At 39.1% G+C, this 23,895-nt stretch overlaps 1 protein-coding gene across 16 annotated transcripts in view; it reads right to left on the bottom strand.

The window, feature by feature from the left end:
- COBL (cordon-bleu WH2 repeat protein) overlaps window positions 1-23,895 on the bottom strand; it is a 178,967-nt gene that overhangs the window by 20,586 nt on the left and 134,486 nt on the right. For all 16 annotated transcript variants that reach the window (XM_054190123.1, XM_054190124.1, XM_054190122.1 and 13 more), the window contains one exon: window positions 7,954-8,266. In XM_054190123.1, coding sequence (XP_054046098.1) covers window positions 7,954-8,266 — 313 coding nt within the window. The remainder of the gene's footprint in view (window positions 1-7,953; window positions 8,267-23,895) is intronic.

The following is a 23,895-nucleotide window of genomic DNA, read 5'->3' as shown; positions in this document are numbered from 1 at the left end:
CCAAATGATTTTCAGTTGTAGAAAGTATGGCTGAAGCCTTTTGAATACAACTTTCTATTCAACCAGGCCAGAAAGATGGCATTAAGTAAACTCAAAGTGTTTATATATTTGTTTTTGTGAGAGATGCAGCAAAGTACTCTTCAAAGGTGCAGGTAACTATTTTCCAGATTAACCAATAGTTTACAAAATCTTAGGGACCATTTTTCCATTCTTTGCATTTCTTAGGCAAGATGACTTTTTTCTATTTCTTTCCAAGGAAGGAATATAACAGCAGCAGGAGAGCAGCTAGTTTAAGCGGTGGACTTTCTGGTCTCCTAAGCTACAATCTGACCAGCGATATTTTCCATTTCTGCTGCCTCCTGTGAACTTGAGCATAAAGTTTTAATGTTCAAATGACCAAAGCCTGTTAAAATGCAAAATTTGTAGACTGAACAATCAATTTAGGACTGGTTAGATAGCAAAGTCATCACTTGTCTTTGATGCAAAACAAAGCTGCATGTACTTTTTGAGAGCAAGGTATAGGTATCATTTCCATTCCAAGTTTCTTTGTGTTCCGTTTCTAGTTCTGCAGCACTGCATCAGACTTGCAAATGTCTTTAGACTGCATTTATATCTGTGCTGAATAAACATCATAAGAGATTGAATTAAACTATTTTCCAATCCTGGAACACACAGGTCCAGTGGTGCCTTCAGTGCCTTCGCTACCCAATTAAAAAAAAAGAACTTGCAAATATAGATGAAGGGGAAAATGAAGTAATTTTTCAGCAGCTGCTGGGTTTATGGTCCTTTTACAGTCCTCCTCCATGGCTACTGGTCAAAAATCTAAATAGAAAGCAAATGAAAATGCTTTTGCTTAGTATCGTTTTGTGTTTTAATGCTAGAAATCTCTAAGCTTGTTACATAGCAGGGTGATTTAAGCTTCCAGAGTCCCCCGACACATGTCATTTCCAGGGTCCTGCTGCATAGGCAGCAGCTTGTAGTTGCTATACAGCTGGAAGCATGCCCCCACTCCCCCCTGCTCGCACGGGCGTCTGGCAACAGCTTCTCAACGGGAAAGCCTGCAGGTGGACAGCATTGCCAGGAATAGTCAGGAAAGGGGACTAGCATGATTTAAATCTTCATACAGCCACATCACTCGTGCAATACAACACTGCAAGTTCAAAGATGGCACAGTGAGGTTAAATAACTTCTCCTGGTTTACACAGAAAAATAAAAAACAGAGCAAGGACCTGAGCCTTTCTCTCCTGGAAGCCAGCACTACACCTTTAGCAACCCAAGCTGCTTCCTAACGTGTAAAATATTCTGCAGCTCCAAAGCACACGGCATTTTTAATTTGGATTCCTGCTCTATAATGACTGCGAATATCTATTACTTAACCATAATATCATTAGTATCTTCCCTCCATGAATATCTGCCAGCAAAAAGTGCATGACAGTATCCAAATTTAAAGAGTTTTCTGGAACAAGGGGAAAGGGAAAGCCAGAGATAAGGAAGGAAATTAGCAAAACTATGTAAGAAGCAGAGGCTTGCAAATCTGTCAGACATCTGGGTCTTAATTAAGTAATTTTTCATCCCTGAAGTTCTCCCTGTTGCTTTAACTCTTTATCTACTTTCCTCCCCCTTAAAACTTCATTTCTATTTTCAAAAAAGTAAAACATGTGCCTACCCAGCTAAAATAAAACCTACCCTATAGAAAAATAATAGAATAAAACTTCCCCATATTTCTCAGAGATAGTTACAAGTGACATATAATTATATAGAATGTGTTTGTGCACAGAGATATATATAATACATACATACGCTATTTTTCATGACTGCTTTCCTTCCTGCCTGCCTTCTGCCACTCACTATTATATTTTTCTTTCCTCTGACCAGCTTCATCACTGAATTCTCTCCAGCTACTGTCTTCTCTTTCCCTGCTGTCCTTCCCAAGCGGAATATAAAACCTTGTAACATTTCAATTTGAATGGGCTGAAAATTAAGCAGAACAAGTTCATCCACCTCTATCCTTTCAAGCTTTTGTTTTAAACTAACTTACCAAAACCCTAAAGTTTTGTAACAAACAGCGAGTATTTCTCAGGTTGGTAATGAAGAGGACCCTTCTCCTCTCAGTAGCTTCAACTACCCCAACCAGAGCCAAAGGTAACAAACTCTCCCAAGAGGAAGGGAGGAAATAAGATTATCCCTGTCCAGATCCACAGCATGAACCGATCTCAGAAGGGTTCCCCCACCCCCACCCTATGCCCTCCACTAGCTGTACGTGACAAAATATTCTGCTCTCATGGCTACTGAAACAGAAAATCAAGGGAGGGGAAAACCCCTTTCAGACCTTTGGAAAGTATTTTATCTTTTTGTCCCAGACAAGTCTGTATTTATTTAGCTTTATAACTGCCAAGTTCCCTTTACATTTTAAAATACTTCTACTTCTTAAATATTTCAATACATTTTAAACTTTCAAAATAAATAAAAAAAAAGTTTTGTATTTTGAAGTGGTTTTTCTGCTCTGAGAGAGGCTGGTGAAACTACTCACTCTTAAGAGCCCTTTTAAAACCCTGATTTCCATTGCCTATAACTTTGAGAGATTATACATCTTTGCTAGGTGGCAGTCCAAATGCAATAATTTATATCATGCCCATGATCATTCTATTGTTATGTTTCAGCCAAAATGGTTAAATGTCTTCCAAGAATAGAGTTTGGAGGAAAAGGAGAGCTGCCTTCTTATACATGAAATGCTATTTAATGCTCAGTCCTCTGAAAAAAAGAGGTCCTGTGCAGTCTAACTGGTCGCTAGTCCGCCTTGACTCTCTGCGCATCAGCTCTCCTTCTCTAAAATACGATAAAGCCACTTTTTCAACTCATGGGAGTACTGTGCAGAGAAATGAATTAAAGTCTGCACGGCACATGGATACTAGTGTAATGAGTAAGATAAAAAGAACAAAAGGAAATTAAAAATCCTGTCTCCGGAAGAGAATTTTAACTGAGAGTGAACAGTGGCATACCTGCATTTATTAATTGAGCTCTGAAACTTTGAAAGAAATAAAACAAAATAGCGCATGATCACTTTAACTAGAGACTTTATCAGACTGCACAAAAGGGGGGCAATTAAGGTTAAAGGGGGGAATCTAAGGTTACACAGACAGCCTTAATATTAATGTTACCTAACTTTGAGTGCGTGACCTAGCGTCCCTAATAATTTTATTTTAACATAATTTTTAATGTGTAATTATTTATAAAGCTCCAGACAGTAGGTGCGCATGATGCTTTATAGGCATATAAAATTGTCTGATCCCTGCCCCTAGGAGCTTGCGTGATGACACCACACAAGGGATGGGAAAGGAGGGGGTATGGGAGGACAGAGTTGCAACACTGTGAGATCATGAGATGTACTTACTGCTACATAAGCAACATTTCAGCTTCTCTGTGGTTTTCTTGTTACTCATTTAACACTATATATTAAAATTTGGTGAACAGATACATAACACAAAGAAATCAACCGTAAGGAAGGATATGAAGAAAGAGAACTATGTAGTACAGTGTTCAGAGTCAGCAGTTAATATTAAAACATCCACAGCCAAACATTGCATGTAGTCAATTATTTATATAGGGTTAGCCCTTGGCACCTCCAGCTGAGGTCTGGATTCTGCTCCACCAGGCGCTGTACAAACATATTGTGAGATATGATAGCTGCGTTACGGGTTTTACCGTAAAACAACAGTCAGTGGCTGAAGGGGATACCAGAGGCAGAGAGACAAAGATGGTTTAACAGGTTACAGGCAGAGCCAAGGGTAGAACTGAGTGGTTTGACATTTGATTTGATACTCCACATGCTAATTAATACGTGTATTTGGATTAAGATTGCTTGAACAAGAATCCCAAACCAAACCAAAACAAAACAAAGAGTGCACTTGCAAGTGGCTCCCATGTACTGGAAAACAAAACCACGGAGGAAAGACCCCAGCTTGGAAACCCTGGAATCCGGGGACCTTCTTGTAGAAATTTCTGCATCTGTGCTCTGGGAACTGAATGAGATTTGAGCTCTGCTGTGGTTGTCATTTCTGCATGTGCAAAGCCCATGGTACGTGCCATTTCCCACCCGGCCATACTATTATATGCTGCTACGTGCAGACAGACCTATTGCTTGTTGAAGACTGTACCTTTAAACGCTCACAACTTTCCTTGACTTCAGCAGCAGACGAGGTGCAGACCCTGCTGTGATATTCTAAGGCTACCAGGCATTTCAGCTACACGGAGACCATCCAGCCCACCCAGTAAATAATTCCAGAAACTCTAAGGAAAATTACTTTAAAAATAAACGTACAATTAACCAAAATAAGCAATGTGGCAAAATATTCTTGATCTCTCGGAGCACAGGCTAAGCCTCTGGACCAAACCTAGGTAAGAACTGTGGACTTGATTCCGCTCTTCACCGCAGTTCTTCACAGTGCATTTGCAAAATAGCTCTTGGACTTTCTTATAGCCCTTCACACTCCAAATATAATTTGCTTCCATTTTAAGCACACTTTTCTCAGCCCACAGAGTACAAAATGATTTTAGTATACAGCATTATATATCCTTAGGAATTAGTTATTTCAGTGGGTGAAAAGCTCAAGTTTTAGTCAGCTTTACAATTTAAAATAACAAGTTAAATATTTCCATTATTCTTATTACCCTTTTTTCCCCAAGCCTCAGCCAAATTAGTCACTAAATAAAATTTCTGGCTTGAGTGGAGCTCAGACTCAAGGAGGACTCCGACTCACTGCTGCTAAACACCGCTACTTTAAAGTAGCGACATGCTCTCCCAATTTCTTTGTTCTTATCTTCCTTTTAGAACTGAGTTAGATCTTGGCACATGGACTAGAAGAAGATACAAAGGCATGAATAAACTCCATGTAAAATTTTCCTTTAAGTTTTGTAGCTTATGAAACATGTTTAAAACTCAGTAATGGTTGGTATCAATTATTCACACGAACTGCACTTCGACTTGTCTGCGAATTTAGGAAGCTGAATTGGTCCTGAAAGTAGCCTGTTCTTACATATATATATGTAATATGTATACATAAATACATTTGTATACATACATACACAGATACTACATACAATCTCAGAGCTCCTAATAGATTTTATTAGTGGGGTGGCAACTTTCTGAGAGTGGAAGTTGAAACTGATGTTCTTCAAATTTGGCTGTACTCAAGACCGTACCCAAAATTGTACTCAGAATTGATTTACATCCCACAAAAACAAGAATTTTATACAAATAGGTTTAAAAAAAACTCCTTTTTTTTTTTCATTCCCTCTAAACTTAGGAAGTGGCTTTTGAAAACTTAGCACGTTGACCTCAAAAGGATTTAGATGAGCACAATTTTCAAAGCTGGTTTGTTTACAAACACAGGTTAGGAGTGGAATTGGATTTACATTCAAATATTACTGGCCTGTTCAGAGCATAAAAGTTTAAAAGATATTACTACCAGCATCGCTGATGTGGCAATCTAAAGTCATTGCTGACGTAAGATTAAAAGGAATCACAAACGTTAAGTTCCTGCTATACCCTAAAACTGATCTGAAGCAATTTTGCTGTCCCAGAGCCTAAAACATAAATAGCATTTATGAAAAATAACTGCACTACCCAAACAACAGTAACTGTCTCCTATTTCAGTCCAGACCCACTCTTTTTAAATGATGGACATATTAGATAAATACAGAATATTTAGCACAATAAAGTCACAGAAATTATTAAGTTGGAAGCCTAGCCCAACGTCCTCCTCTGAGCAGGGCTAATTGCAAAGCAAGACCAGACTTTGCCTGGCTGAGTTCTGAAAACCTTCAGACGTGGAAATTCCTTGACCTCTCTGGGCAACCTCTTCCACTGCGCAACCGCTCCTGTTTTGAGGAGTTTCCTCATGTTCAAATTTTATTTCCAGCAGCTGGTAGCGGTTGCCTGTTGTCCCTTCACTGTGTACCCCTGAGAAGCCTCATAGTCCTCCTTTTGTTTAGGGCAAGACTGCAATCAGGTCTCTCCTTACCCACATCACTTTTGCAAGCTGAACAACCCAGTTGCTTCCTCTCCCCCTCATACCTCATGTGCTCCAGCGCCCCAGCCCCTCATAGTGGCTCTCCTCTGTACCCTCTCTCTTGAATTGGGGGCCCAAGACTGGACACCGGTACTAAAGTACCAGCCTCGCAGGGGCTGAGCAGGGGGAGTAATGACCTCCCTAAATGCCATGGGCAGTACACCACACTATCTTTCCAGCTTCCACCCCTTTGGCTCAACAAGACCCCTGAGCAGCAGTCCTCTGGCCAGCTTATGAAATCTCCCATTGTCTCTTCTATGGGCACTCTTTCCAACTATTAAAAAAATTGTGTGTTTGTGTGTCAAAGGAAAATCTCAATGCAACGTACAGAATATGTATCTTTGGCTGAAGTGAAAGATGGAGAGAATACTGACTTCCAAGAGGGAGCGTGTCACTTAATGACCTGTGGCCAATCTTTTATTTGACTAAAAAAACCAGAAGTAGTACAAAATATTTTTCGCTGATTAGGATTGTTCTTACAAGGCTTTGCTTTGATGTTGTTGCTCAACATCTTTCCTCCTCACTCAACGCGCATGTGTGTTTTCCTAACCAGTTTAGATCCTGTGTTCTGTGGACAGTTGGGATTGCTTAGTTAACTTACCAGGCCCAATCTAAATCTACTGAAATTAATGGGTTGCTTTTTTGGATCAGGGCTGGAATGTTAATTGCAGTTACTATACTAGCCTATCTAATCCTCCAAATAGAGACTGCATCAGGACCTAAGAAACTGTAAAAGGACAAACCACGAGAAAAATGTTTTGTTGAGCAATTATCTGCTCGAGGCTTGATCTTCTCCCCATTGATGTTGACGGATAAAGAAAAGCCCTGAGATCACTCCAATAGGTTAAATACTGACTTTAGCTTAATTTATCCCTAATTTATCGCCCACTGCATGATCCAAGATGAAGTTTTCCCTCAGAAATGCGTGGAAGGAAATAACTAGGTCATGATACATGCTCTTATGAAGGGGCTACAGATCAGCAGCTGAATGGAGAGAGACCAGAAAGCACAGACTTTGTGTCAACTGAGAATTCAGAGGAATTTCTGGCCCCTGTCCCATGACTCTGCAGCATCACACAGAGCGGATCCCTGTCAGTATTACCAGGCCACCCTCCTTGCTGGAGGCACCGCTTCCTATTTGGCCAGTTTATATTTGCGAAGTCCTATAAATTTTGGGTTCCCTTTGCAGCCCTGCCACCAACTATGTGAGTTTTGGCAAACAAACAGTATCAGAGTCACTTGTGCTTGAAGGCAGCTTCCAGTTAAATTCCAGGTTCTCGTATTTTCTTGCAAAAACTGCAGGAAAATGTTTGCTTATGAAAAAAAAAAGGAAATATGCTGAAAAAAACCCCAAACCCAATGTATAATGCCAGTGGAAGTTAGCATTAGGTGAACATATATATGTATGCACACACCCACAAACCAATCCCCAAATTTCACTGAATACAATCCTTTTCCACCTGGCTTTCGGTGGCTTGGATTTTTCCGTTTGATGAATTTTCCATTTTATGACCTGCATGTCATTTTTCTAGATCAATATATAGTAACATTTTAAGCACTTCATATGCTATCAGAACTACCAAATAAACCAAACTGTAACAAAATTATTTCAGAGTTCTTAGAGAAATTCACTCTGGAGGGCAGCAAGCGGTCTTTTGCAAGAAATGTAACTACAAGTTCAAACAGAAAAGTGACCTTTGCCTGTTGCTACAAGTATGTCCCTAGAGGGGATTTGGCAGTGAACTTTTCACTGGGAGGAGTCACTTGGCATTGGTACTGGTTTATGAAAGAGCAGAAGAAAGTAGAAGTTGGTTTTCTTAAATGATTCCCTACAAGGAGGACGTGCAAGATATTTTTGAAGAGCTGGTTGCAAATAAATTTTTACCTCTGTGGAACGCTGTCAGATCCCACGCTATCGCTGTAGGCGTTCTTTAAAGCGTTCTTCTCTGTGCCACACACCGCATCTGCCTCAGCTGTGTCCATGTAGCCATTGATCAGCTTGATGTCTCTCAACTTCATACTGTCATTTTGTGAATCCAAAGATACAATGTCGGATGGGGAGCTCACAACACCCGAGTCTTCCGTGGTGTCCTCAGATGCAAAACAGCTGCTTTCTGATGCTGTTTCTTCCATCTCTGATAGCTCCAGAACCGTGTCATCCACTACATAAACATTATCATGTGCAGGCAGCAGGCTCTCTAAATGAAATATAGCAAGGGAAGTTAGCTGAAAGTCATCAGTACATAAATCAAACACAGAGCTATTCCTTTGGAATTGGAAAAAACACATGAAATACATTAGAAATAGTAGGATGGAGCTCAATATTTGTATATAGGGTAAAGATGATTTGAAAAATGATAAAAATGTTGTCCTCTTCTACTTTTAAAAAGGTGGTTTGTTATACCTGTCCTGCAGAGTTTGTGTTTTATAACTTCCATAGCAAGTCAGTTTCCTTACTTTCATGAAGAAACAACTTTCCAGGGACAGTTTGTTGGGGAATTAGATCAAGTTTAAATGATGTGGTGCAAGAAATCACTCCTGTTATTGCTTCTGACAACGTGATCTCATTTTTCCTTCTGCCATGCTGCCAAACAGATCGTGACATTTCCAATACGAAGTCTATACACTGGTAAAAACGGGCAGCATTTCCCAGTCAGGACACTGAACTGGTAAATTGGATCTACTGCTGTCCCACTGGGTGCCACTTTTTTTTACCACCCTTCAATCTCCTATGCATTAAGTGGGAGAATACCAATCATGTCTTTTTTAAAGCATACATAATCTACCAATAAGTGTACAGAAAATTAGACGCTACTATGCTTAAAGCAGAACCTGTTCCAACATTTAGTCATTTATAAAGGATATCAAGGGATATGTCCTTTGCATGTTTAACTCTATTAAAAGTTGTAAATTTTGAGAGAAAATTAGACACAGTACAATTTTTCATACTTTGTTTTAGTTTGGTTCCTATGAGCTACTTGGGTTTTTGTTTGTTTTGTGGGTTTTTTGGTTAAAAATACTATTTTGTTATTTCCCTTAAGAAATGTACAACTCTAGACTCCATCCTGCAATTATGCCTTTAAAGGGGAACTCCCAACAAGGTCAATAATTTCAATGACTGAAATTATTGAGTGACTGAAGACAGAATCAAGCCCTTCTTCTGATCAAAAGGAATCAATAAAGACTAATCTAAATGTTTAATTTGGAATTATAAGTGTGTTCCATTCTCTTCTTCAACCTCAGTAAGCAAAAGGAAGATTAAACAATGGTTTATGGTCTGATCCTGCAGACACTTGTGGTGGATATTAATTATATGAGAAGTCCCAGGTCTACAAGTGTGACTAAGATTAAACATTCACTTGACTGTTTTTTAGGGTCAGAATCTACAACTTTTGAAGCATACATGAAACTATAGCTCAATAAAAATGATCAATGGACAAAAATACTTCTGTATTATTTTGTGTACACAAAAGTATTTTCTTCAAATCAGAGAACTGAAAACGACTTTGTTAAAAAATGCCATAGAAATAATTTTGTAAGGGTGTAGCTTAGCAGTGAAGCTTTGAGTACAACTAAAATAAAAATCAAACCAACATTCTCCTTGACTGAGGTTACAAGATGCCATTAAGTACTGAAATTGATTTCTGACAGCAGAAGCAATAAAACTCAGAGGGTTACAAATCAAGATTAAAGTTGTAAGTGCTGTCAAGCATCAATATTAATGATGGAAGATGATCCAAAGACTCTATTGTGACTTTGGAAGTAATATGACTTGATTTTTTTGACCTTATTTTCTATAACTTTAGCTCTAGATTCCAGATTTAATCCAAGAGATCGTTCCATCTAAGAACAGCAATTACAGGAACTAAGTGTGTGTCACTGAATGGATTAGAGTAGGCTCATGACAGAACTACAGTTAGGAAAACACCAACATCAGGGAGAAATATGAATAATTTGACATTAAATACCAAATAATAACCCCCCACAAAAATAGACAGTAAATGAACATGTAAGCGTATATGGCCTGCTTGGCTTTCAAACAAGCAAAAATCCCCAGTAACAACGAACCACCAAAGCATCAGTAAAAGCTACAATATGTTAAGAACAGGACAAAGTAGGATAGCAAAGAAATAAATTTAAAGAGTGGAAGTTGAAGACTGGAAGCATACAGGAAGATTTTGAAGTAATGCACAATGCAGTATACCTTGATGCAAAGAGACCTCTATATACAGGCCACATCTATTGTCACCAGGATGCCATAAATCACCTCCACAATACAGCTGGCACAGCAATTTATAACAAAGTACCTACTTCCAGTTCCTGACATGAGGATGGCAGGCTTTTCCTCCCTAGCTGTCTCTCTCACTTCCTCATCCTCTTCTTGCCTGCAACTTGCCTGCCTCCAACTATTTCCTGCATCTTTCTGCTTGGGGATTTAGATCCTTTTGGTCATGCAGTCCTACTTGTCTACTGTAGTAACAACACTTGAGTCTCTCCCTGATATGATTCAGCAAGCTGCTGTACAGCAGAATCGCCATCCCCCAGCCCATTCTTCCCACATATTGACAAACAAAATGGAAATCAATTCTGTTATTAGCAGGATCCACGTGTGAATCAATCCTTATCTGCTATGTCTGGATCTTGGCAGCTGAATCATCCAGTCCAGTGTAAGAGCCTCCTCATTCTACAGCAGTTTCATCCTGAAGCACGGAACTACAGAAAGACAACTTTCTATTCAACGATTAAATTCCCTATGGTCAAGCAAAACCAAAATGTCCTCCTTTCTTCAAGCCTACCATTTCGTCAAAGCGCTTTCCTAATCTTTTATCTTCACTGAGAAGATCCCTTAATTTTTAACACAGTTAACACGTGGTACCAAACAGAGTCGCTGGCTGAGGCAAACCCTTTTGATTGCCACTACTACTCATCTGAACATGAAAGCACACATATAAAACACGACTGCTACAGTTCTGTGTCATGTTAACAACCTTGTTTCAGCTAACAGCATCACTAAAACACCCCTCTCTTAAAGTTGAGCCATCCTTGGATGTATTAAGTAAAAATCTTTTCTTCCTTCTACACACGCTTGATTAAGTCTCCAGTGGTGCTAACCGAAGATGGATGGGTATTACTGGGTAACAATACATGAAATGAAAAAAGCCTACCTCAACTTTACTGAGTGGTCTTGACTCCAGGAGTCAGAAAATACCTTTTAAAACTTTCTAATTCTACACAGAGAACTGGGTAACACGCAGTAGTAGATGTGATTCTGCCTTGTGATTTTTGCACGTTTTTTCTCAGAGGGATTGAACAGGCAGAAAACCACCACACACTAAGCACAGTGTGATCACAGCAACGGCAGCTACAGAGGTTAGTTGCTGGTCGAACAAAGAAAAATCTCAACATTTGTTTCTCTCTGTCATGCCACTAAGAAGATTTCAGTACAGGCTCTGATCTTCAATGCCTCATGTAGACACATGCAGTTTAAGAAGAATATTCAGCAAGTACTTCAGGCGTGGACACATAAATAACAATTGCCACAGATAATACATTACTGAAACACTGCTGTACCTCAGAATACTGTCTGCGTTTCCAAATATATAACAATGCCAAGATCTTTTTTTCAGTAAAATGTGACCCCATTCACTGGCTTCAGGTGGGGTGTGATATTGAAAAGAGTGTAGAACTTGGCCCACGGTCTCCGAGTCATACTGAAATCTCCGTGGGGCGCCTCACCCACAAGTAAAATTGGAGAGTATCCCTCAATGCCCTGCATTGCCGCTTACCTACATCCTGCTCCAGGTTGCAGACTGTGCAAAGCCCAAGGCAGCGCCATACCAGGGACCTCCCCTGCTTAGCAGCAGCAGCGCTGTCGCTGCACAATTAGGTCAACCACAAGTTACAAAGGCTTTCTTGGGGGGGGACGGGGACTGGGATGTCTGTTTGCAAGAATGTTGCCCGTGATCATCAAGAGGGAAAGAGGAGAGTAGCTCATCAGTAAAGAATGTGAGCTTCTTGTTTAACACAAAACAGATCTTGTCGCTTTAATCTCAATAGGCTGTAAGTAATTAGGAAAACACTGAACTCTGAGTTTAGAGGAGTCATATCTGCACTCGTGCAGTTTGATATCTCATATATGTACACATTACTCATACGGAATGCCAATGATGGGGAGACAGATAAACCTCACCTGGTTTAAATGCTAATCAGCACTTTCAGAAATGAAGATATAATTCAATAAGCGAAGACTACCATGGCTAAAATACTCACTTTGATTACTACTATGGAAATAACCACCAACGACCTTGAATGAGATTAGAATCAGACCCAAGTGTTCAAAAGACATATATCCTACTCAGACTTACAAAATCAGTCACCAAAGCTCAAGCTATTGCTCCCTCTGAGTCCAATAAGTACAGGGCGTAAGTCTTCTCAGGCTATAACTGTTCGCTAAGTGCTGTGACCTTCTGGTTTTACAGCACTGCTGGTCGTTTACTGTCACATTCAATAATAACAGAAACAGTATATCCAAAAGCATTTTTAAAGAGGTAACAGTTGATTTAACCCCTACATGGTGAATAATCCGAACTTCGTAACGGTTTTAGAGCTCCTATAATTCCTCTGAGTTCTTGCTAAGAGGTTGGTAATTATTTTCCAATTTCTTTCATCACTTCTTCCACTGCCAAAAAACTTTTCTTTCCATGGGCTAAAATTACTTTGCTGTAGTTCAAATGGTCTATTACAATGAAGTTGTAAAAAATATTACAAACTTCATGATGTTAAAGAATATTAATTCTTATAATGATCCCCAAATTACAACATAATTATTTCACTGACAGTACTTAAAACTTCTAGCAAGAGAAAGAAACACTGCTCTAATTATTTGTACTGGCAGTAAAAAGTTAGACCATCACAAAAGACCAGTATTAAAAAAGTGTACATTTTTTCATACATTTGGAAGAAGGCTGGTGGAAGAAATGGGAAAAGAAAACATTTATTACGGCAATGATTAAGAGAGATTATGAAAATGGAAAACACAGGATTACTTTAAGAGTTTTCACACCAGAACAATGTGTTGTGGTCACATTTTACTCGTGTTGCTCACCGATCAAAAACTTGTACATAGAGATAGGTATTAAAAATCATTCAGTGAGCAGTTAAAGCACAAGACAGGATAGGGCGACTTCTTTACATTTGTCGCAATTAAGACTATTTTAATCCAATATACTTCTTAGTATATTTGAGCCTACATGCATGCTTTTATTTTTTTTTTTAAATGAAAAGAAACAAAGAGAAAACAAATGACCATTGTCATACACTAACAATAGCATGGTGGGAGTGGGGGAATGGATCGAGCTCTGAGGCACTCCTCCTCTCCCAATTCCCGTAGAATTTCCTTGCAGAAACTGAAGGTGAGGCAAGGAAATGCTGAGATGAGGAACCATGCTCCACAGCTCCAGCCCTCCAAAATGAGGATGTAGGGCAGCTTAATGTTGGTTCAGCTCATTTAGGTCATAGAATCACAGAATAATTTAATTTGGAAAGAATCTCAAAGCAAGGCTAACTTCCATCTTCGATGAGGTTGCTCAGGACCTCAAGCACCTGAGTTTTGAAAATCTCCAAGCATGGAGACTTCACAGACTCACTGGGAAATCAGGAATCATTCCCTGGGCAGTGTTTAATGCTTCTCCCCATAAAGAACATTTTTTAATGCCAAAATTAAGTTTTCCTAGCTGCTCCTTGTCACTGTTGCAGTCTTAGCCTTTTACAGTGAGTCTCTGAGTCTGTCTCGCTCTTTCCTTCAGATGCAAGACAACATTCAAATTCTCCTTACCCTTCCCTTCTGCAGGCTGAACAAGCCCTGCTGCCTCAGCACCTTCACATACATCTTCAATGCCTTCTGCTAGACTGTGCTGCCTCTGCTCTGGTTTGTCACTATCTTGTTCCACAGAACTCAAACCTGAACCCACTTTTGGACAATGGACACACATCATGGCAGCCAAGGAAAAGGATGTAATTATTTCCCTTGATCTGCCGGCTATGGTCTTGCTAGTGCAACCCAGTCTGTGGTTAGTGCTTCGTCACCACAAGGGCACGTTGCTTACTCACACAGTCCTGCATGTGACTCTCAGTTCTCATATAATAAGATATTTTCAGTCTCCTTCCTAGTCTTATGCCCCATGCTCATGTTTTCCAACAGGTTCTTTAATTGCAGTCCTTCTTACTGCACAAAACCTGCAAACAGAAGTAAATCCTTTCCTTTACACGCCAGCCAATAACAAAAATCAAAAGACTCACAAAGGATATGTCTCACCAGACATATCATCAGAAAGGTATATATGGAGTGTTATTAGATACACCCTGTGAATCTTCAGCATTTCCACAGTCGATCCAAAGCTAATTACAGTTAACTTAGCTACCTAGACCTACTCTCCTATGGTTGAAAAATAAATGCAATGTGGACTCATTTAACCTGCATTACCAATTTGAGGTAGTTAAGCACTTCCCTTGAGGTTAAACCTTTCTGCTGTTAGTTGATATCGAAACACAAAGGTATTGTAACTTTTACAACAGATTTTTGGCAGTGGTGTTTCCTACACCAAAGGCAATACAAGATAGGATCTAGCCAGGGAGCAGGAACTGAATAGTATCCCAGTCCCTCCATTGTTTTTTCCATGTACAAGTGACAGTTAAGGTCTCTGCACTAATGTTTGATTTTCCTTTCAAACCTATGCTGAAAATTATTATGAAGTCTCTCTCTCAAAATGACACTATGTAAGACTGCTGCCTCTACAAGGACTCAGAGGAAACCACCACTTCAAGTAAAGATCTGCTACCCTCTCCCATTTCAGACCTTTATTTTTACCACCTGCCAAACAAGCAAACAAAGACAAATTTCTGAACTAATACAGTACAGATTCCCAGACAGGGGAAAACTAACATATTGGACTTTATCCCCATTTCTTTCCCACAATCCTTTCTTCAATGACTGAAAAAGCCTCTCTGACCTCTGCAAAGCCCATTTGACCTAGAATGCTGCTGCTATTGCTAAACTACTTTTCATCCTCTCCTTTTTGGCACTCTCTTGAACCTACTAGTTCCTTGCTTTTATAAAAGCCTTGTTTTGAGGCTCCGATGAGTCCACACCATAGCCAGCAACCAGCGTTCCTTATTCAAAGGGATCAGATGTCACAAAAGGGACATGAAGAGCAAAATGCTCTTTGACAAGAAAAGGATCTTGTGTCAAAGTAGATCTTCCCTTGATTAACTAGAGAACATTGCCACTTGGCTTGGAGAAAGACAGATTTTAAAAAATGAGTCAGTAGTGTGAGTTGTTAATTTCCTTCTATACACAATTAAGTATGATGGGGATACTTTCCCAACAGTTCCTGGTGTTCACTCTCTGAAGTTAACAGCAAGCTAGAACGACTCAGAAGGTGCTTTCCTGGCTCTAGTCAGTCCTTTGCTTAGATGCGAGGAAAAGGGGCAGTGTGCCTAATCTGTGCACTTCAAAAAGACTATGAACAAGCAGACAATGTAGGTTAGAGGAGCAGGATAACATGGAAATATATTTAAGAGCATATAATAGACAGCTCAGACTTGCGCTTCATAAATCACCATGTGTAACACTGGTAACATGCCGTGATCAATAACTGGGCTCTTTGTAGGCCTTTGTGGGAAAGGAAAAACAAGATCCAAACCCAGAGACTGCCCAATATAATGAGCCTGGTGAAGAAATAAACCACTCTCCACATTTTGCTGGGAATTATTAGTCTTAAGTGATAGATTTTGGCAATCCGCATCCTTTACAGAGGTGGTCGGCTTTCATTCAAGCACACTGTAGAATCTGAACAAATGTACCGTGAAGGTGATTTTCATGAGCCACCTTAGAGAACGCACTCTACAAAATTGCCTGAAAAGCATACGCGGTGTAATGATTAAAACCAGAAATGATTAGTGCACCTATGCGATAAAACAATGTTTTATTAGGTGTTTTTTAAGACCACAAAAAAAAGGCCATTTGCTTAACTTTTGTTTTTAAACTTCACCATCTTTCCCCCTCGTGTATTCTGTTCTATCAATTCATTCTCTTCCTTAGTTTGTCTGTTAACAATTCCATAAAATCTCTACTACAGTTTCATACTTCAAGCATAATCCAGAGGACAAAAACATAAAACACTTTTTGCATTGTAATTATATCTTCCTTCCCCAAAGACCAGCTGCCAGCAAACTCAGCAAAGAGACAAAAAAACCCAACCCTAAACCAAACACGCATATACATACATACAGTCACACTTGTGGGATTTATGAGCTCTTCCCATAGTACAGAGACACTGTTCCACTCACAGTTGTGTATTTATTTCTGATTAAAAGTGATTTAAAAGTTAGGAAGTGTGGAAGGGAATTAGGTCAATCTGTAATAAGCTATCTATTACTGAAGCCATTAGGTATTACACACATAAAAATAAAAGATTTTAAACAGTTGTTTTCTGTTCATGGGGACAACGTATACTTGCCTTGGGCTTATAAGCACTTCTATTGAGAACTGTTGCACAAACGAGAAAAAATACTTTTAGTACCTTCCTAACAATGCAGACTTACTAGGCAGTAATGGCAACAAATACCGGTTTCGCTGAATACCAAAAGCTAAGAGTGAACTTCAGGCTGGAGTGGTGGTTGACAAAGTGGGATTTCATTACTCCTGGAGATTTTTTTTAATCCATTCTCACAGCACCTCAGTCCATTCAGATCTGTGATGTCGCTCTTCAGTTCCCCCCAGCAGTGCATCCATCATTTTCCCTTACATCACCTTCTATCTTTGTATAGGATAAGCATCTGTAGTATCATCTGATGTCAGACAGAGCCCTGAGAAAATTAAATGTTTCATGCATAAACCAACTGTCTAACTTACAATTAGGACGGCACAAAATAACTCTGTTTAATTGGCCAAAACAGGCTTCAGCCAAACCACCAATAACGTAAATACCTTCACAGCAGACTTTCAGCAACTAGCTCCAAATATAGATATGAAAACATTTTCATACACCTCTGTGCTATAGAGACACAAAGCTCTACTCTGACCTCTTTTGATGTACATTAACCAACTCTTCATGGGCCTCCTGATAAATGGAATACCCGTTTCTCTCTACAAAGTTCAAAGAATAATAGGCTTTTCAATATACTTGGTCTGGTGGTTTACTTTGGTAATTGTATTTCTAGAAATATTTTAACCTAGAAAAGCACGCTTCTTTGCTGAGTTTAGTTATTATACATTTTACTGGACATTCACACTTGATTACTCTGCTGTCATATTTCTCACAGCTGTTAAGTAAGATGTCCAATGATGTCAACAGAAGACAGTGGAAACACTGCTTGGAGTACCTGAACCTGTCATCACTAAGACATTTTGCCTTCTGACGCTGCCCAGTGAAGAAAGAACTATTCTTGCAGAGCACAAAACTGAGGACCAGAGTACGCTAAATATCTCCCTGAAGATCTCGTGTGATATCCTCCACAGGGGCATTGTGTCATTTTCGAAGGACAGTTCCTAGGCACCCTGAAGACCAGGCTCCCATGCTGGGATGAGGGCAAACCAAGGGCAGGGAGGCCAGGACAGTGCAAGCCAAGCACACTCCCCACCTAAAACACTGCAGGCTATGCTAGCAGCAAAGAGTTACAGACACACTGCAGAAGCCCTTAAAGCCAACTGGTTGTATGGAAAGACGGCAAGAGATGGACTTCTTTTCCAGTAACACAGACAGAGCCAAGAAATCACTGCATGGGGCAAGAATGAAACGCAGGGTACCATGAACTCCATTCTCTAGCCATGAGAATCTTTTTCAGCAGTGCACACTGAAGCTCTTCCCTGGGAGCCTAGTAAGGAGGGGAATATCGGAGAGGTGGAGAACAAAGTGCTCACAGCAGAGCTCTGCTGTCATGCCACCACTCCTCTTTGACAGCAGATGGACTAATCAGATTATTTCAGACATAAGCAGAGATGGGAATACTTAAGTCAGAGCTGAATTTGGCCCGCTCCTCCATAGTCCTCTTGTGAAGTCAATTATCTCATCAATCCTGCTTTGCCCTGGGGCTCTCTTTCCCTATTAACTTGAAATACCAGGAGGAAGAAATGCAAACATGCAAGAGTGGTAACGGCGTGTTATGCTCTGTACTGATTTGCGGATAGTAAAATGTTAATGGCAGTGTCATCTCTGGTGCTATGGTGAACAGTACCCTGATGCAAGAAACAGGTCATCACCTAAACACCCACTTGGAATAAATTTTCCCCTTTCATATTTTGCGCTGTTAGTATCAGATCCTGTTTCCACTCCAGCAGTTGGGTTTTGCCACTGACTTCAATGGGAGCAGGATTGGACCTCTCACTGATTAAAATGCAAAGCTGCAGATATCTCCTGCATGGGATGAATCCCCACAGGGAAAATTTGTCTGCATTTTTATTCATGTGAAGTATTTTAAGGCTTTCATTTACACAGCTCATTCAATAATAACGTGCATGCTGTATAATGGGGTACCTGATTAAGCATGCTTAAGTGCTTTGCTGGAGCAGGGCCATTTCTAGAATTTGAAGGTTCACTATGATCATACCCTCAAAACAGACAAGCTAGTTTGGGGAATTTTTCACCTGAGTTAATGGGCTTAATTAGGAGCAGCATAAAAGGTCATTTTTCCTATGGGAAATTTGGAAATGTTTTTGACTTTCTTTCTTTTTAGCCTCAGTTCCTACAGAAATTAGGGTGAGAAGGTCACGCTGTTGTAGGTTTATAAGTCTGTCTATGAAACCCTCCAGTAACTTTTAAACCGACTGCCAACTTCTGAATTAGTCAGGAAGGATAACACTCTAAAGTTCAGTTCCAAAAGTTTCCTAAAGAGGTAGAAGGACAGAGCAAGGAGACTTTCTTCATATATGTGCTGACATAAAAGCTCATTCTCTATTATCTACTAGGGATACCTGAGGGAAGGATGCTATGAACAATAGCAAAGCTTCAACCCAGAGCGTGCTGGGTTTAGATACCAGACAACTGAGTCATTAATGTAGAAGTCAAAAAGAAATGCTTAACGAATTACTTGATAGGGTCTGGGGGAGGAGGAGAAGAAAACAAAGCAGAAAAAAAAGGAAAAATTCCCAAATCCTAACATCCATTTGGTTTTGAAAAGCTAGAAGTTGAAGCTTCTGGGATTTTCTGCTCCATCTATTTTTTCCCTTTTTATCCATCATTATCGCTTTATTACCCCCTTCTTTCCCCTTATCCCTAACTAAAAAAGAACATTAAAAAAGGCACCTCCTCTTTCCGAATCCAAAGAACCAGATCATTTTTTTTTTTCCTAAAAACACCACGCAAGGATTGTGTTCAGAAAATTCTTTAGCAGGTGTGACTGGCCACTTTTCCACTTTACAGTACAGTTCGTATAGTAATGCTCAAACATTATCTTCATTCTCCCGATTGCTCAGAAATTCAGCACAAGATTATAGAACTCTCACCTTAGAATGGCCCCTATCAGAACAGCACAGAATCAAGCCGGTGGTTTGTTACTGCTCTTCACATTACAGCGTGTAAATTTAAGGACTTCTGTCTCCATTGCTTTCAGTCTGCTAATTTTCTCCCAGGCACTAATTTAACTCAGTGGAAAAATTGCAAGGAGTTTCCCTGTGCAAGGATTTTTTGTGTAAAAAGAACGCAATCGATACACTGCCAAAGCCTTGTATTATGAACAGTGCCATGTATTTAATGTACCCTGAAAGTGAAGAAAAGCCTTTTAAGTACAATCTGTGTCCTTTGTAAGAGCAGACTGCGGACAAATGATTGTAGTATTTGAGGAACATCTGAATCCCATTGATTAGCTTGATGAATACAGAACAGGAAAGCTGCCAGGTACAGAGGAAGCTGGGCATGTCCACAAGGGAGTGGAGCAAACAAGCAAATTACTGTATATCCATGGTTTTTTTGGTGGTTTTTTTTGTTTTTTTTTTTTTTTTACTAAATGTTTTCATTTGGAAAACTTGGACACTTAAACTTCTAAGTCTTTTTAACTGACTGGTCAGTTAATCAGCATATTGTTCTCATTTTCTCAAGGCAAGCAGAGAAGGGTTTTAAAAGTAAAAAAATATACTTTAAAATTATAAATAATAATAATAATAAAACGTTTACATATGTTATGTAATTGACATAAGATTTCTTTGGGGAAAAAAAATTAAATCTTTCCTCTTTTGGGGGAGAAAGGAGGATAAGTTTTACCTACTAAAAAAGAATTGTGTCACTCCTGAGCATTGATTTAACATGTTTGAGAGACTGGTAGTACCCAAAAAGGGTTTCAGAATAAAATCAAAATACCAATGCATTCCTGCAATAGTCCCCAAAGTAGTTTCTACTTGTAACAACACCAGGCAGTGATACAGGCTGGCCCTTTCACAGCCTTTAACAGACCACTGTGGGGCTTTCTGTATAGGAAGTCAAGTACAAGGATTTGCTTAGCTTCCAAAAAGTTCCATCTCTTACGAATACAAGTCAAGTAAAGAATGTTCTTATCTTGAACTTAAAGGCAGTAGATTAGTTTTTCTTACAGCCTTTGTAATTCTTATGTATGTAATGTAATTCTTCTCTATGTAATTCTTCGTAATTCTGAGCTAATTATAAGAATTCTTAAATTCTTACATTCAAGTCTTGACTGTTACATCTATAGACACACCTTCTAAATAGACCTGTTGCATGTTTTTACTTAGTTAAGAAAAAAATGATGAAAATACTTCTCCATTAATTTTCTTGTTTTTATAAACTGAAGAAATATTTTCCCCTTTACTTTTCATCTTCTTGTCAAGTGAAAAAATTGAGGTGAGAAACAATCATGGAAGAGAAAAGAAGAAAAATGCTAACTACGTGTTTTAAAAAACATATCAATAATAGTTTTCATTATTGATGCTTGAAGTTAAAAAACTAGTTGTTTTGTTTGTTTGCTCTAACAAGTAAGTAGATGGTCCCCTACTAGTCCTTCACTGTTTATGGGAGGTTACCATATATTTAGCAACTTTACTTTCACCTTTGAATCACAACAGTCTTAAAAGAAAAAAAATATTTGTCTGTCATAGTCCTCCTTTCTCATTCTTTCCTCCGTCTTCTTTTGTTTTAGGTCTTTGTCCTCCATTACACCCCACCTTTGCTTATAGTACAGTAGGTTGGAAAGTAATTCTTTTACCCATGCCAGGAACCAATTATGGAATCCACAAAAAGAGCTGACAAAAGAGACTCTGTCTCTGCTCTCAGCCTTTTGCTCCCTCAGGCCCTAAAACCCAGAAGTGAATGTGCATGGCCAGAATTCTCAATTTCTTAGAAGAAAGCAGGCAGGCATTTTAGTCAGTGTTTAGTGACTTAGAAGTGGTAATAGGAAAAGCTGAGTATGAGCATCTCTAAGGATGGACAAGCACTTTGGTATGGGTATTATCGCCTACCTGGAACAAAGAATACAAAGATTTTCAACAGGTTGCTTTCTGTAGCTCTCTGTGCATTGCCTGCATTTTAATCAGTAGAATCTTGCACTACAAACTTCAATGCTCTTTCAAATACCAACCTGACAGTTTGATTTGCCCCATACGTAGTGTGTAAATCAAACATAGCTTCAAATTTGTACCCAGGATTAAAGTTCTCACACATACACACCTCAACATGCATGTATTTGGCTGGACACAGATGTTTAATCTGGCTTGTGACTGATAAAGCCTAAGTCTCTCTACTTGTATGGGTGTGACAATTTCTTCATATTCCACTGTTCAAGTACAACAGAGTATGTTTAAGACACCACTGAGTTATTAAAGGTACAGCTCACAGATTTAAACTGCGCTTATTGTGACTAAGGACAAGGAAAACAGGGAATTTGGTTTCACTTAGAATAAACATTCACAGTTTATCCACAGACCACTTGGATTGCGGAGCTGGGCTGCAAGGGAATTAGAAGAGCAATAGCTTTTCATTTAGTCAGGATGGGAAATGTGAAGCTAAGATTATTCCACACTCTGTGAAATAGGTAAATAACCAGTTAAAAACTTAAATATCAGGAAATGAGGCTAGAAAGACTACTTGATTCACTGGAGTCCAGTCCCATACTTAATGTAATCAGAAAATATTTTCTTATGTTCAAAGGAATTGTCCTCCCTTACAGTAGGACTGACTGCTGGCTCAAAGTCTGCAAAATCATAGGTATTATTTCCAATACCGTGGCAGGCAGCAGAGTGAACATGGAAGGGAATACAAAATACACCCTTTCCAAATGGTGTTACCTTTACTCAGGACTGTATCTGCTTCTTCAGAACTTTCTCAAGGCATGAAAAAATCAAGCAGATCTGGTGACCCAAATTTACAATCTTCTTATTAGAACTGAACAGGAAAAAAAATAATCTTTCATGTTGAAGAAATATTCAAGGGATATAAAGGACTCAGTAGTTGATACCTATTCAGTATGTTACCAACTTCTGAAGTAGTTCATTCTTGCTACTGGGCTTGATCCTTTCAACAGTCATTCACCACTTGAAAACAGAGCATCACGGAAGAATATGCAATAAACAAGGAATAAAGCATCTGATTCTTGCATAGAAAAATACAAGATCACCTTTCCCCTTCTCCACCTCAGCAAGAATCAGCAGAGTTTATTACGTGTAAGCTCTTCTGGATAAATAAAGAATTAATTATGTCACTTTTTGTTCTGTCAGCTCCTTATGAATTTTAACAGTAGACTTCTCTAGCCATACAGGTGCTATACAGAAGCCTATCTGCATACTATATATGAGATATCTGAATAAGAAGTGTGTAAACAGTTTGTCTCACTGTCCTTGAGGGGAGAGTTCATAGTTCTGCAATGACATTAGAAAACAACATGGCTGTAATTTTGGAGGGATGGAATAAGTTACATTCTGTCTTCTAAAATAACATGTATTTTACTATGGAAAGTTAAATGGTGCCTACTGCATGTACTAAATATATATTGAGAGTCATGGCAGTGACTGGAAGCCAAGTTTGGAAGACAGAACTACTGTCTTATACACACACACACACACGGCCCAACTCTCACAAAGTGGCAGTTTATAGTGGGCTGGAACAATAAAGAGGGCTTAAAGTGGCTGTAAACATAAATGATGAGTGTATGAGAATCATGACCACAGAGTTTACTTTACAAATCAGAATATGGGGACAGATGATGGGCATATGATAGATTGCATGGCCATATGTTTAATATATAAATGCATCATAGGCCTTTGCAATTCATCATACAATTTGGACTGGATAATTTCTCTACCAATCACTCTTCCTTGGCACTTATTCGAGCACTCCAGATGCCATGGACAGCTTTAAATACTTCCAGTTAAAAATGAACAAAAAGAGAAATATTTCCTTTTTCCATTCATATATTTAGAATATTCTCTTCGTATTTTACCTGCCCAGAATAAGTTTCAGTTCTGGACCAGTAGCACATTTTCTAAAGATAAAAATGGAATGAATTCAAAGTTTAGTAATCTACAGCCCTGTCACTGGAAAAAAAAAAAAAAAGATCCAGCTGCTCAGTGAGAAAGACAACATTCATTTCAATCCTCAAAGATTTCAATCCTAAGGAAAAAAAAAAGAAAGCAAAATGTGTAGAAAAGACATTTAAGGAAGTTTGGAGAGTCTCTGAATCCTAGATTTTAGTCTCTAAATGACTGAATTGCTGGTAATGAAGTCATTTGTCTGTGAAAGAGGATGGGTACTAAAACAATCTGCTCATGGTTTTAAAATGCTAAAACTCAAACTGATAAACCTTGCTAGCAGAACAGGTCTTTCTACAC

Source organism: Rissa tridactyla, chromosome 2, assembly GCF_028500815.1.
Source record: "Rissa tridactyla isolate bRisTri1 chromosome 2, bRisTri1.patW.cur.20221130, whole genome shotgun sequence".
NCBI lineage: Eukaryota > Metazoa > Chordata > Aves > Charadriiformes > Laridae > Rissa > Rissa tridactyla.
The sequence above is the reverse complement of the archived record's forward strand: the minus strand, read 5'-3'. Positions and strand labels throughout refer to the sequence as shown.